The following is a 15,928-nucleotide window of genomic DNA, read 5'->3' on the forward strand; positions in this document are numbered from 1 at the left end:
TATGTGCTGCCTTTCTTAACAGGAACATTTCAGTTTTACCTCTGTCCCTCCAGCAATCCTTCTTTCTTCTGTTGTTGTTAAGTGATGTCGAGTAGGTCTCAACTCATAGCAACTCTGTATAGGGTTTCCAAGGAGCAGCTGGCGGGTTTGAACTGCTGACCTTGTTGTTCGCAGTCCACTGCTGATCCAACAGTGCCACATCAAAATGAAGAAGTCCGGCAGGGTGTGCTATTGCATCATTAATACAAGTGTGAAATCCTTTGAAGGACTGCATCCACTCACCCTGAGGTGAAGGACACCTTTGTCCCCCACAGGCAACTCTTATTTTCTGATTAGGTACATTTATATCTATTATTCACATTGAATAAGGAGCTCTGGTATCACAGAGGTTATGAGTCAGGCTGCTACCCTCAAGGTCAGCAATTCGAAGCTACTAGTGGTTCCCTAGGAGATGAGGCTCTCTGCTCCCATAAAGACTTACAGCCTAGGAAACCCTGTGCAGGGTTCCTGTTGAGTCGGAACCAACTCCATGGCACATAACCACCACCACCATCACATTTAATGGAGTCCTGGTGTGGCACTGTGGGCTAATGTGCTGGACTGCAAAGTCAGTTTGAACTGCAAGGTTGGTGGTTCAAGCTCACCAGCTGCTCCTCGGAAACCCTATACAGGGCCTCTATGGGTCATAACTGACTCGATGGCACTTGACAACAATTCTCACCATAACCTTTGGAACATCAACTGCTGGTTCCCTTTGACTAGAGAAGGAATATACTCAGCAGGGTGACAATGACTGGTAAGTGACTCTAAGTGACAATACTAGAGGTAGAGTTGTTAAGTACCGTGGAGTCGGTTCCGACTCACAGTGACCCTGCACAAGGTTTCCGAGGCTGTAAATCTTTACCAGAGCAGAAAGCCTCATCTTTCTCCCATGGGACAGCTGGTAGTTCCGAACTGCCGACCTAGGGGTTAGCAGTCGATTCATAACCACTACGCTACCAGAGGTAGAGTAGCAACTGTTAAAAGTGATAAAAGTGAAGGTGCTTCTGAAGTGCAGGTTCCTTCTTCTCTCAAGCAAACATAATACACTAACATTATAGCAGATCGTGCCAAAACATTGGCAGGGAAATTCAACAGTTCTGGTGTGGTGCTATGGGTTAATGTGCCAGACTGCAAAGCCGTTTGAACTACAAGGTCAGTGGTTCAAACTCACCAGCTACTCCTCAGAAACCCTATACAGGGTCGCTATGGGTCGGAACCAACTCCACGGCACTTAACAACAACAGCTTGCTAACAAATTAATTAGATTTGACTTTAGTGATTAGCCCATCCTCCTTATTTTATAGATAAGCAAACAGGCACAGTGATGCTGAGCACTTATTTGATGTCTTACTGCTAGTTAAGAGGCAGACCCAGGCCTGAGTCCAAACCCAGTGATTTCCCCACGAGAATACATAGTATTCTAAGGTAAGTCATAGTAAGCTAAGTCCCTTAGCTACTTTGTTTGTCCAGGGATCCATGGACATTCATATTAAAGAGACAAAGCCTTAGGTTTGCAGCCTCAGTGTGTATTTTGCTAGACAGCCTCTCACCTCACCACTGCTCGGCTTGCAAAATGTAGCCAGGCACCCGCTGCTTCCTTTCTGTAATTTGTTTTGAGATTCCCTTGAGGGGCTGCTCATTCTGAGTGCAAATCAGCATCCTCTTCAGGTGTGAGGAGTCTCATACCAAGTTATGCTTCCGATGCCCTTCAGACAGAGCTGGGTACCAATTCACTTTTAAGAGGTCATTAATTAGTACTGAATTAAGAATACAACTACTTAAACATTCCATGCCCACAAGAACACTGTAAGACTGAAGTTTATCCCACTGATTGGAATAATGAAATGGCCCTCTCAGACTGCCATGTGCACTGGGGTTGACCTGCACAATCACTCAGGCACTGCCTACAGCCAGCCTTTGAGGAAGCCCAGGGCAATCGTGGATTCCAAATACTTCATGCAGGAAAAGGCTAGGAAGTAGTTAGGAGACAGTAGACACATTACTTATCATTATTTTTCTTTTTTGAACACCTGACACAGTGCCTGACCCACAGTAGATGCTCAATAAATATTGAATGAATGCATGCTGAATGAAATGCATTCATTCAATATTCATTCAACCGCAATGCTCGGAAACCTTAAACTCTCTATAAAAACTTCAGTGAAAATTGTAAGACAATGGGATTTTTCCCACAAGCTTTTTGAGGCCCCCATGTATTAAGAGGAAGCAGAGGCTTGCAACTATAGGTAGCTCACCTGTCATGAAGTGCCTTTAGTTTCCCATATAACTTACAAAAGGTCTTGCCTTGGAATTCTTTGCATCCAAAGGAAGCTGTGCAAGGAAAACCTAATCATTACTGGGGGGGCCCACCACAACCATCAAGTCAATTAAATAACTGAAGACACATGGTCTATAAGGCACCATTGCCAAGATTAAAATTGTTGTTGCTGTTGTTAAGAGCCTTTGAGTCAATTCCAACTCATTGTAACCCTGTATAGGATTTTCCAGAAGCAGCTGATGGATCTGAACTGCTGACCTTGTGGTCAGCACCACAAATTGATAGGCATCTAGGTATATGGACAGATAAATGGCAACACAGAATGATTTATGCCGTAGTAAAAAAATGAGAAGAGTAAAAATAAGTGATGAGATTGATTTGGAGGCTTGCGGTCAGGAACAGGAAATGTCTGAGAAAAGTTTTGTCAAAAAGGAACTTGTTAGATAAGAGGGAGGGTATTATTTGGCACATCCTGCGAAAGCACACTTTTGATTAACTCAGAAAGATACTATTTATTACCACCTTTACTGTAAGGAACTGAGCCAGATATTTTCATGTTAGCTCCCTTATGTGCTCCTGCAGACAGGGATCACAGTCCTCATTTTCCCAATGAGGAAATAAAGAAGGCTCAAGGGGGGTTAAATGACTTGCCCAAGGCCACAAAGCCAGGAAGCCAGAGTGGAATCTTAGTAGTCCAGTGGGCATCAGAAAATAGAGAATGTTGTGCAGAGTCACAAGTTTGGCAATGGCACCATGGACGTTTAAGGTATGAAGGGACAACGCACTCAAACCTGCTTCAGTCAGACACACTGCTCTTTGATCTGGTTCACATGATTTACATTTTCATGTAAGGCTTTACTTGAATAAGGGAACTCCTGCTTAATGGTTGTTTAGCTGAGCAAATTAGTTTTGGGGGTCCATACTCTTAACAATTTAACCAACATGGCAGATCACTGAAAATGGTAGTAAACACTGCCTAAAATATTCAGAGAAAAAAGAAACAAAAGCATTCAGTCCAACCCTTCTTTCATTTTGAGGCAGCAGACAGCTGCTGTATTTGAAGGCCACGACATATGCATGGCTCAGAGATGAAGTCTGATCTAAATGCTGAATGATAGTGTATCGACAGCTGGAGGAGCCCTGGTCTCCTTTACCTCAAGCTTCTTCATGTTGTGAAGTGCTGTCAAGTCGGTTCCAACTCACAACGACCCTGTGGAGGGTTTTCGAGGAATAGCTGATGAGTTTGAACCACCGACCTTGTGGTTCAGAATAGTGCCACACCAGAGCTCCTACCTCAAGTTACCTTACAATATTATATTCATTCCTCAGCTGCAAACCATGTGTCAAAGTCCTTGGCCACTTCTGCCTCAGCAAAGACAGGTTACCTGATGCACCACAGACAAAGTGGCTTTAGAATGGAGTTGTTTGTGATGCACTTTTAACTGGATCAATTTCCTTTTAATTACACAGTCCTTTGATAATTAGATGCAATTTCATAATCAGAGCATGGGACTTTTTCCAGGTGAAAAGTAAAAAGGCAAACTAGTTTGACATTTTTTTAATCACCCCCCTTTCTGTGTTCTTTGACAGCCATCCCAAAAGCCAGAAAAAATATATTTATGTATGTATATATGTAAAATAAACCCAAAAGGCAATTTTGAGTCGCACAGCAAAACAAATTTTGTTTCACTGAAATCAAGAACAGCTCTTTGGGTTGCCATAAGCACAACACCTAAAAAGCAAGCTATGCTCAGTCAAAACTAAAGCCTGAGGAGCCACAGCCCAAACTCCTTCACCCCTAAGCTTGTCTTAAAAGGACAGGCCCTCTTCCTATTTTAACTGTAATTCTAAGGAGAAAACAGGTGGCAAAGACTCAACTTAAGACAGGGTGTTGGCGACTCAACACCTTGGAGACTGATTCTTGAGTAGGTGAATCTGGAAATGCATTATAATTACCTTTGCTTAATGGTGCTTGTGACTGGATTTTGACAGTGGTAGATCCCTATAATGGGAGTGCTGTGGCTCTGCAGAATAGGCACTAGACTGCTAACCACAAGAGCAGCTGTTTGAGCCCACTAGATGCTCCATGGGAGAAAGATGAAGTTTTCTGCTCCACAGAGATATATAGCCTCAGACCCCATGAGTTGGAACTGACTTGATGGCACTAACAAACAACAACAGGTCCTTATAATGGTTACACTCTCTGAGAACTGTAGTGTTAAAATACAGAAGTAAACGGTCATGATAAAAATGATCTCCCTCCTCACCCTTCAAATCCCATATTTAATTAAAAAGGCATCAACACCAGTTGAGAAGAAAGTTATCAATTATTTAATGCATCAAGAGGAATGGAAATGAATCCCAAAACCAGTATAATGTACGTATTTGGAGAAAATACATAGTAAGGGCCCAACAGTTGGTTTGTTTTAGCACTGACGATGAGTTCTGTCCACTTCCCCACTTGGCTGGCCCTGATCTGTGTTGTAGTTTCACAGACAACTCTTAGCACAGGTCAGTGGAGAGAGGTAGTATGAAAAACGATGAGCTCAAGAGTATTTGTTGACGACATTAGCATTCATGTTTGCTTATTCTCATCTTTCTATCCTTTGACATAATTCGAGTCTATGCTCATTTAAAAGGCAAATTCTTTCCAGACCAGTCTTCAACCCTAACCAACTAGAGTCAATCCATTCTCCATCATGTCTACAATTAGAGACCAATCCAACATGACACAGATGCCCCAGTCAAGAGGCAGTGCTTCCCAAAAGGACTGTAGATCTCGCTTGGTAGCACTAAATGAATGAGCTATCACACTGGTTGAGGTGAAAGGCGATCTGACCTGAGGCATGATGCCACAGGGGAATGGCATCTGAACTGTCACTGCACTAGAGCATGCACACTGAATGCAGCCAGAATTGGAGAGAAAAGGTCAAAGATGAAGCACATTATAATAAGAAGGAAATGGGCCAGACACATCAAAGCCAAAAGAGAGGAAAACCAACAAGAATGCATCACAGGACAAAATGCCTACCTAGCTACGAAAAGGTTAAAGTGGTTCTCTCTACTGAAGTCTGGAGGTGCCTAACATCTAATTAAATTTCAGCTAAGCTCATCATATGTCCTAGTGGGGAAATGCATGTTACAGCTGTATATTTAGGGGAAAAAATACTACAAATAAGAAAAACACTAAAAGACAGAGCTTCTAAAATTCTAGGACGAGCCAGCTGGAACCAGGGTACAGGCTGAGCCTACTCTACAATACCACCACCAAATAAGAAAGGAAGAGAAGGGAAGCTGTGTGAGAAGTAGCAGCTATTTCTCTCCTATGGGGTGGAATATCTCCTCAGGTGGTAGCTATAGATCTTGATGCAATGATCCCAACAGTCCAAGACCAGCAGCTGCCCTTTAGGAGTGAGGGCAATGCCCACTGGGCAGGTGAGCCCCTCCCGAATAAGGACACTATAGCCTCCACCCTTAGGAAAGTGGAGAATCTCCTTGCGACTGCTGTCAGCCACAATGAGGTCACCACGGGCATCCACACACATGCCAGCAATGCAGCGGAAATCCTCATTCTCCGAGAAGAAGTGGCTGATCTGACGACCCAGCTGCCCGTCCGGGCCCACAGAGCCGATGGAAAAGCCACCCTCCAGGTGGTGCTCGTTCTGCCGGTTCTCCAGGTTGAGGCCTAAGCCCTGGGTGAAGTAGACAGTGCCCTCAGCATCACAGGTGACAAACTTGGGCCGCACGGCACTGCAGAGGCAGCTGTACTTGACTACCCCTGCTGCCCGGTCCACAGTGAAACACCAGAGCTTACCACCTTCCACGTCAGTTACCACAAACTGGCCAGATGGCAGGGCTGTGATGCCCCATGGTTTGCTCAGCTGGCACCGGTGACAGGCCACACAGTGGCCATCCAAGGTGTATATTTTGAGGGAGTTGTCATAGCTGTCAGTCACACCAATCAGTCCGTGGCAGTTCATGGCCACTGAGAGAGGAGTAAGATTGGGCAAATCAGCGCCAAGGAAGCTCAGTACAAAGCTATCGATGCCGCTGGGGCTGCGGCGGATCTCCTTCAGGAAGCCCTTGCGGGTAAAGACCTGTATACGGTAGTTGCCACGGTCAGCCACGAGCACTTCCCCTTGACTGGTCACATAGAGACTGACTGGAAGGTTGAACATGCCTGGGGTGCTGCCTTTGGCCCCCATCTTCTTGAGAAAGAGACACTGCTGAATACTGGAAGCCGTCTCCGAACCGCGCTGCTTAGCAGGAGAGGACCTAGGGCTGGCAACCACTTCCTCAGGGCTCATGTCCATCTCTCTAAATGTAACAGAGCCGGAGGCAGCAGAGGCCGCAGCCTCCATGGCCCAGGAATCTTCCATGTTGACTGTCCGGGGCTTCTTAACCGCCTGCCCGATTTGGAGTGGGCCAACATGACCTACCTTGAGGAGCTCCACGTCCTGCAGGGTGAGCTCCCGGGGCAGACTGGCAGTGAGCTCTGGCTCCTCCTCATCAGCTGTCTCCTCCAGGAGTGCGACATCAGCTTGCTTGATCTTGGCCAGGAAGTAGTCACAGCGAGACACAGCCTGCACTTCCGCAATGTTAAGTAGGTAACTCTGCTCCTCCAGCACTTGGCTATTGGACTTTTCGACCTCAGCCAGGGAGCCTGTGAAGAACTTCCGGGAGCGAGCCAGCTCCTCCTGCACTCTGCGCTCCTCATGCCCGTATTCCTGGAGAACCGCTTTATACCTTGCCTGAAGGTCCTTAGAGACACCTTCCAAGGCGACCTTCCGCCGCTGTAGCTCCCCCATAAGCTCCCGCAGACGAGCCAACTTCTCCCCAAAGTCCCGACGCCGCTCCTCAGCTGCCTCTTTCACAGGGAGCGTGCAGTGGTCAGGAGGCTGGTGGTCCAGCTCCCGGCACGGCTCACACAACACCACACCACAGGTCCGGCAGAACTGCCGGGGTAGTCGGCGCCCACAGGAGCGGCACATGAGCAGCCCCACGGCCTCACTGAGGCCAGCTGTGTCAATGATCTTCAGCACGGTCAGGTTGTCCGTCAGCTGGGTCAGGCTGGTTATGCGAGTGATCTTGCTGCAAAAGGGACAGCGGACGCCATTGATGCTACTGGCCAGTAGCTTCTCCAGGCACTGGCGGCAGATGGTGTGACCACAGTGTAGGAGCTTGGGCCGCAGCTGCTCCTCAGTGAAGGACTCCATGCAGATGGGACATTCCAGCACTTCGCGGAGGGCATCCAGGTTCAGATGGGAAGCGGCTGCGGCAGCCATGATGCTTCCTGGGAAGGGTCCTGTTAACACAGCCAAGAACGGAAGAGCTGACCACCTGTAGTCATGCCCCAGGGCTCAAATTCCTGCCAACGAAAAAAGAAACCATTATTCATTTCCCACTAACCTCTATGAATTGAGAGACACAAGGAATATAGAGACAATGGCAATAATTATTCCATTATCTAACAAATATTTATGAGGTCTGGTGTGGCGCTCTAGGATAAGCACTGGACTACTAACTGCAAGGTCAGCAGTTGAAACCCACCAACTGCTCCTTGGGAACCCTACACAGGGTTACTATGAATCGGAACCGACTCAACAGCACTTAACACCACCACTATGTGTTAAAAGGAGCCCTGGTGGTGCTGTGGGTTAGGCATCAGGCTGCTAATTGCAAGGTCAGTGGTTCAAATCCACCATTTGCTTCAAGGGAGAAAAATGAGGCTATCTGAACCCATAAAGACTGACAGTCTCAGAAACCCTATATAAGGTTTCAACCACTCAAAGACAGTGGGTTTTGGGGGTGTTGTGAAGTACCGTTGAGTTGGTTCCGATTCATAATGACCTTATATAGGGCTTTTGAGGGGCAGCTGCTGGGTTTGAACTGCCGACCTTGTGGTTCGCAGTCCAGTGCTGATACTACAGCGTCATACTGTGTGTTAAAGAAGCTCTGGTGGAACAAATGATTAAAGCACTCAGTTGTTAACCAAAAGGTTGGCACGTGAAGCCCAGCCAGTGGCTCTGTAAGAGAAAGGCCTGGCTGGCAACAATCTCTTTCCATAAGGATTAGAACCCAGAAAACCCTGTGAGGCAGTTGTATTTTCATATGACTTGATAGTATCTAACACTGTGTACTAGGTGACAGTGATACACAGCGGAACAAAGACAAGACACTTGACAGAGCCTAAGAATTCAGGTTCTCAAGTCTAACTTCAGAACCTATCTCTAACCTCCCTTAGTTTTGTGACTGCAGAGAAGTAACCTCGACTGCCCAAAGCTCAGTTTCCCTACCACCCATACATAAACCGGAAACAATAATGGTGTCTATTATATGTGTGTGCTATAGAACAGGGGTGGGGGCGTCTATGAAACCGTTTGGTGGGCCCTTCTGAGGCAACTGCAGTTCCAGTTCTAGCCATTCAAACATAGCAGGCTCATGTTCAAGTTGATTAATTTGTATGGCTCATGAATGATGTGATCAAGATCCAAATGACCCTTGGCAGAAAAAAAGGTTCGCCACGCCTGCTGTAGAGACTACCATATTTTTCACATATATAGCAAACATAGGAAATTAATGCATGAAGGGGGTCATTTGGCGTGCAAAAAGTATAACACACACGTGTATAAATGTGGCGACAATTGTCAGGTTAGCCCAGGACCAGGCAGTGTTTTGTTCTGTTGTGCATAGGGTCGCTAGGAGTTGGTACAGATTCAATGGCACCTAACAACATGGCAAAAATGGTGCACATAGCAAGTATAGGTTGTTATTTTTAAATATTATCAAAGTTTACAGTTTTTATTGGAGGCCTGGTGTGGCGCTGTGGGATACTGCATGAGACCATTCAAACTCACCAGCGGCTCCTTTCTAAACCCTATACGTTGTCACTATGAGTCAGAACTGACTTGAGGGCACTTACCAACAACAACATTTTTATTGGGAGAAAAACAAAGATCACCTACAGTAAAAGGAGTATGTGTAACAATGGAGTATTCTCTATGGACCAACTGACCCTGCCTAGAGGAACTGGAGAAGGCGTCTGAGATGCAGCGACACACCTGAGATATATCTTGGGAAAAAGAAAGACAATGAGGGATATAGGCATTTTAGGCAAAGAAAACTGTATAAACACAAGCCTGGAGGTCTGGGAATTTTATCCTGGTATGGCTGGAAGCCTCGGATGTCTCCAAAAAATACAAAGTTATGGCGATTCACTTTAAATGATTGGAAAGTATGTGTGTTTTCCACTCATCTGCTGTGCATAAGGTTGCTATGGGTCGGTACCGACACAATGGCACCTAACAACAACAAAAACAAATTCTTCTACCTGCTTTCTTCTGCATCCATTCAAGTCTACTGCACCAAGAGGTTTTCAGAACACAGAATCCAACGTTCAGATACACATTAATAGGAGGGATAAGACATATTAATCAAGGGGAAAGTAGTATCATAAATGAAATAGTATTAACTAAGTTTGATGAAGATTGAGTGACATTTTAATTTGAAGGGAGCTGGAATATTCCGAGAGGATACAGCATTTGCTAAGGAGCTCTGGTAGCGTAGTGGTTATGATCGGGCTGCGAACCTCAAGGTCAGCAGTTGGAAACCACCAGCTGTTCCGCGGGAGAAAGATGAGGCTTTCTGCTCACATAAAGAATTATAGCCTCGGAAACCCAGTACAGGGTCGCTTTGAGTTGGAACCGACTGCACAGCACATAACAACAACAATGGGCCTAGAAGGATACAAAGGTTTGTTGAGGTGGGAGGAAGGGAGCCCCAAGCAGAGGGCAGGCCTTAACAAGGCTGGAAAGCAGGGTGAAGAGCAAGAAGTACAATGTATTATAGAGTAAAGAACCACTTCACTTTCACATGGGTGATATCAAGATTGGGTATCTTTTTTTTTTTAATTGTTGGATTATACAAAGGGAAAGAAAGAGTAACAAGTTCAGAATAGTAAACTGGGCAATAATTATAAAACATCTTCAGAGCCACAGGAACACCTTTGAACTTCTTTCTGAAGGGCATGGTAAGGCAATCAATGGATGTTTTACAGCAGGTAAACTGCAAAGCTGCAACAAAGTGAGGAGGGAAAATGAGAGGAACTAGTTTGGAAGCTGCTACAAAACCATTTGGGAGATGTAGTGTGGAGCCTGAACTACAGGGCAGGTAGTGGAAATGGGGAGACAATGCACTTGGATATCATTCCAGAGGTACAACCAGTAAGCTCTGAAGCTGAGTGGGCAGGTAGGAAGAGGGAGATAGGGAAAAGTTAATATGATCAAAGATTCAAGCCCAGATGATTTAAAAAATGATAGTGTCGTTATAAGACAGCTTCTTTCTAGCCTGGGACACCCCTGACATCATTTAATATATAGCATGAATATCTCACCCTGCTCAATCCACATGTACTCATAGTCCACAGAGGGCATGTACCCATAAGGCAGAAGCACAAAACTCTCAGTGTTCTGCATCCTATCTCACTGCCAATTTATACTCCACATTAGAATGAATAGCTCTAACAAGGTGTAGCGCATGGGTACATTCAGCCCTTCAGAAATTTAAGTCCTACAGCTGCACCTGCGCAGTCCCGTGATCTGCAGATAGTCAACCATCAAGGAGAAAGTCGAGGGCAAGGTGGCTTGATTTAAGGACAACACAGCATGTTGAGGAAAGCTTTGCACATGTGAGCAAGTCTTTCTCTAGGCAGGGAGAAGACGGGAACTCCAAGTAGGAGTACATATTACAATGAAACATTTAGCTTTGGAATTCAATCTGACAAATATTCAAAGCAGACATGCACAATTAATCTAGGTTCAATCCCACCTCTCAGTTAGTTTAGCCTTTTACTGGAAGGGGCATTGCTTTGGACAAGTAGGTACGAGAAAACTGTAAATATATTTTCTACTTTAACACATTATTTCAGCAATGTTGAAAGTTACCAGAAATCCTGAAGTATAGATTACCTTTAAGTTTGTTCAACGCTAAAAGTGTTTTCTCATTATCATAGAACTCTTAGTAAGTATTAAGTTGTTGTTAAGTGCTCTCAAGTCCATTCCGACTTATAGTGACCCTAGAATAGTTTCCAAGGAACAGCTGGCAAGTTTGAACTGCTGACTTTGCAACTGAAACGACCTTGCAGTCCAGTGCTTATCCTACAGTGCCACACCAGGACTCCCAAGTATTAAGTATTAAGTCATATTACTTAGTAATGCTCTGGGAAATGCTCTTCTAACACAATTTTCTTCACAAGAAAGAGGAAACAATAATATAGTTATGAGATTCAGTTGCTATGGAATGGAATTGATTGATTTATTAGCTGAGAAGTCCACCCCCACACCAGCCCAGTGTTATAACTCAAACTCCTGTCTCAGTTAAGTAATAAACTATCACACAGCATGAAACTATAGAGTCTCATGTGAATATGTGAAACTGAATTGTGAATTCCTAAACACCATGGGTCTGGGACAATAGTATAGAAATGCTGCTAAAAACCTCAACTCAAAATCCATGCAAACGGTTTCAATTCCAAACCAATAGTTTCAGCCCTCTCTTCTATCATCTGGGACACCAGACTGAGGGCACCATTTGGTGTTTGGAGCCAAAGCATGTTACCTTACAATGCACAGGGACATCTGTTCTTCTCAAAGCTGGCACTGCAGATTAGCTAATTTAACAAGGCTGCCAATTTGTAAAAATACCAGCAAATTTTTTCACCAGCTTTCTGGAAGATCATTCTACTTCAATTAAAAAGCTTCTCTCCTCCTTGTCTAAGCCATCCATTTTTAAAAAATGCATTTACTGTGCCCACATCCATACCCAAAATTATCTCAGCTGTCTGAAGCGTCACCAACTCGCTAAGGCAGAAAAAGATGTCAAGGATTCCTGACCTACTTTGCCAGGAAGACCAGAGTTCTCAACACTCACACATTAGACCAGAGCCACTTCTCCCATTTCTGAGGCACTGCTTTCGCAAAGAGCCCAGTCGGAACCCGAGCTACATGACAGACAGCCTCTTTCTTCTGAAGGGCACATCTAGTCGTTAATACTGGCATTGGAGGTCAATTTGACTTTGTTGTTATTGTTAAATGCAGGTTCCAACTCCTAGCAACCCTATATAGGGTTTCAAAGGAGTGGCTGGTATGTTTGAACTGCCAACCTTACGGCTAGAAATCCACTGCTTATCCTACAGCACCACACCAGGACTCCAAATTTGACTTTGGTTTATTTAAAAGACTAGATAAGTGAAAGGAGCAGTCTTACTATCTCAAATCTTTACACTAGCTGCCCATTTTCTGCCAGCTAAGATCTGCAATTGGCCAAAATCAACTCCCAGCATGCAGTTTATGATCTTGGCAGTTTTCAGGATCTTTTGAATGTGTTTCCTGTAGCACTCACCGGCTGTTCACCGGCTGCCTTCCCACCTCATTTTCGGACTTCAGTTTACCCCCAGTCTCACTTTTGATCTCATGGTATGTACTGCCTGACACAGACTGCTGCCACTCCATGTCTTCAGTTCCATATGAGAATCTATCCCTGAGGCTGTGCCTGTTCCAACTGCCGTAAGATGCAGAAAGCTCTATAATAATACCTCTCGCCTGAACCAGCCAGCATCTGGTACCACTGATTTTTCCACAGCCTGTGAAATTAGCAATATGGGCAATAAAAGGAAAACAAAACCAAACTAGGAATCTCGGAGTCACACTGAATTGCATTGAGATCTTAACAGTGTCACAAGCTGTGGGGCAGTAGGCAAGCTATTTAACAAACCGGTTATTTTAAAAAAATTATAAAAAGGTAGCAGTGATGACTCATGATAAATGCCTGGAAATGTAATGAAAAGTTGCATTCTGATTACAATTTTAATAACAATGAAAAATATATTAACAATAATAATGACTAATACTAATAAAGCATTCATGGTGCAGCGATGTAGAATAAACACTGGACTGCTAACCATAAGGTCGGAGGTTTGTAAACCCATCAGCTCATTGGGAATCCTATACAGAGTTGCTATGAGTCGGAACCCACTCAACAACAACAATAAAGCATTCATTTCCAAAATGAATTCTGAAAGAAGGAAGAATCTTTCCTTTCATGCATACAAAGACACATGAAGATTAATGAAAGGACTGGTCAGCTTTGGAGGGATTTGGCTGAAGGTGCTATATATCTACACTATAACTGGGGATAAATTAATCCAGAATTTCTATTTCTAAGAAAACAAGCTGCTGCAGTTCCTTCTATTGTTGCGAAGGTCTGGCAAGTTGGTTGTGACTCACAGTGACTCTGTATGGAGTTTCTGAGGTGCGGATGGTGGGTTTGAACTGCCAACCTTGTGGTTAAGTCCAGTAATTACAGTACCATGCTAGGACTCTGCTCCTTCTGTTGTTCTTGTTAAGTGCTACTGAATTGGTTCCAGTTCACTGTGACCCTGGATAGGGTTTCCAAGGAGTAGGTGGTTGGTTTGAACCACTGTCCTTCCAGTTATCAGTTCAGTGCTTATCCTACAGCTCCTTCTTTGTTGTTGTTAGGTGTCTGTACCGACTCATAGCGACCCTATGTACAACAGAAGGAAACACTGCCTGGTCCTTGGCTAACCTGACAGTTGTTGCCACACTTGAGCCCCTTGATGCTGCCACTTTGCCAATCCATCTCACTGGGGAGGGTCTTCCTCTTTTTCTTTGACCCGCCACCTTACCCAACATGGTATCTCTCTCCAGTAACTGGTCCCTCCTGACAATATTTCCGAAATATGAGAGAAGATGACTGGACATCCTGGCCTCCAAGGAACACTCTGGCTGTTCGTCTTCCAACACAGATCTGTTGGTTCTTTAGGCAGCCCATGGCACTTTCAATATTCTCCTCCAACCCCATAACTCAAATGCATCAATTCTTCTATGGTCTTCCTTATTCACTGTTGAACTTTTGCATGCATATGAGGTTACTGAAGATACCATGGCTTGGGTCAGGTGTACCTTAGTCCTCAAACTGACATCTTTGCTTTTGAACACTTTAGAGGTCTTGTGCAGCAGATTTGCCTAATGCAATACGTCCTTTGATTTCTTGACTGCTGCTTCCATGAATGTTGATGGTTGAGAAATGAAGTCTTTGACAACTTCAAGCTTTTTATTGATCCAGTGGTAAGGATTTTTGTTTTCTTTACACTGAGATGCAATCCATACCGAAGGCTATGGTCTTTGATCTTCATCAGTGACTATTTTAAGTTCTCTTCACTTTCAGCAAGCAAAGTCGTATCATCTGCATATCACAGGTTGTTAAGTGCTGTCAAATCAGTTCTGACTCATAACGACCCTGTATAGGGTTATTAAGGATCAGTTGGTAGGTTTGAAATGTCAACCTTGTGGTTCATACTCCAATGCTGATCCTACATTACCACAATAGGAGTCCTTCTGTTGTTGTTAAGTGCCTTCAAGTTGGCTCTGACCCACAGCAACCCTGTATAGGGTTTCCAAGGAGCAGCTAGTGATCTTGAACCACCAACTTTGCAATTGCAAACCAACTTGCAGTCCAGTGCATCAGCTCGCAGCACCACACCAGTCCTTCTGTTGTTGTTGAGTGTCGTTGAGTCGATTCCAACTCACAGCAACTCTGTATAGGGTTTCAGAGGAGCAACTGGTAGATTTGAACAGCCAACACTGTGGTTCATAGTCCAGTGCTGATCCCACAGCGACACAGCAGGAGTCCCCAATCCTTTTAGCAGGGACTAAATATGGAATGCTAAGACCAGGGGAAAGAAATCCAGACCTCATAAATCCTACTGCAGAACTAGGATGAGAAGTGGGTTCGGGAATCAGCTTTTCTGGATTTGAATACATTCCCTAAGCACTAGCACTTACTGGGCAGACCTGGGAAAGTGATTTCTTTTGTTCTATTTATCTATAAAAAGGAGACTCCAATACTACCTACCTTAGAAGGTTACTGTCAAAATTCAATGAGACTATGTGCCTAAAGCTTGCACTCCGCATAGTGCTAAGCCAGACAGACGATTAACTGTGTAGTATGTAACAGCTTTCAGTTGTAGGCGCAGGAGTAGCAGCAGCCACAGCCAGAACCCAGCCTATGAGAAGAAATAAACAGGCACTTCTCACAGGCAAACTGCTCAAGCCATTAGATACATGTATTTCAGTAATACAAATTCTGAGCCTTCACTGGAGATTGTTTTACTTGATCTCAGAATCAAAGGAAGACAGATAGCATAAAGTTTCCAAAATCCTCATCCAGTGATTGCATCCCCATCATGGGGGTGGTTCCCTAGATGATGGTTTCTCATACTCCTATCTGCACTTGGAGGATCCAAACCATGGGCAAAACTGAAGAACCATCTCAATTAAACAATAAATTAAATAGGTAGGGAGCACCTACTGTGAGTCAGGCACTGTGAAAGTGACCAGGGATAACATTTTGATCCAAAAACAGACTTGAAAAGAGCTAGGTATCAAAAAGTAGAAAACATGTAAAACAGTGCATAAAGGCCCTCACCATTATTCATGTACGCTCCTGGCTTGTTTTCATTGTTTGTTCTGCAAGGTTTATCACATGGCTTTCAAGACTACGTATTCCTCTTGCACTTGTGCTGGAGGATAA

At 44.5% G+C, this 15,928-nt stretch overlaps 2 protein-coding genes across 4 annotated transcripts in view; one reads left to right on the forward strand and one right to left on the reverse strand.

Annotated features, from left to right (window-relative positions):
- Positions 1–15,928, forward strand: part of ASTN2 (astrotactin 2) — a 1,331,668-nt gene that overhangs the window by 989,175 nt on the left and 326,565 nt on the right. The gene's annotated exons all lie outside the window — the stretch shown is intronic.
- On the reverse strand, positions 5,644–7,605 carry TRIM32 (tripartite motif containing 32). The gene has a single exon (XM_006865682.1). It carries the CDS (start codon positions 7,603–7,605, stop codon positions 5,644–5,646), a length of 1,962 nt encoding a protein of 653 aa, XP_006865744.1.

The sequence above is a fragment of the Chrysochloris asiatica genome, unplaced genomic scaffold, assembly GCF_000296735.1.
Source record: "Chrysochloris asiatica unplaced genomic scaffold, ChrAsi1.0 scaffold00081, whole genome shotgun sequence".
NCBI classification, from domain to species: domain Eukaryota; kingdom Metazoa; phylum Chordata; class Mammalia; order Afrosoricida; family Chrysochloridae; genus Chrysochloris; species Chrysochloris asiatica.

Coding starts and splice junctions, on each gene's coding strand:
- TRIM32 (XM_006865682.1), bottom strand. CDS start 7,605: ATGGCTGCCGCAGCCGCTTCCCATCTGAACCTGGATGCCCTCCGCGAA.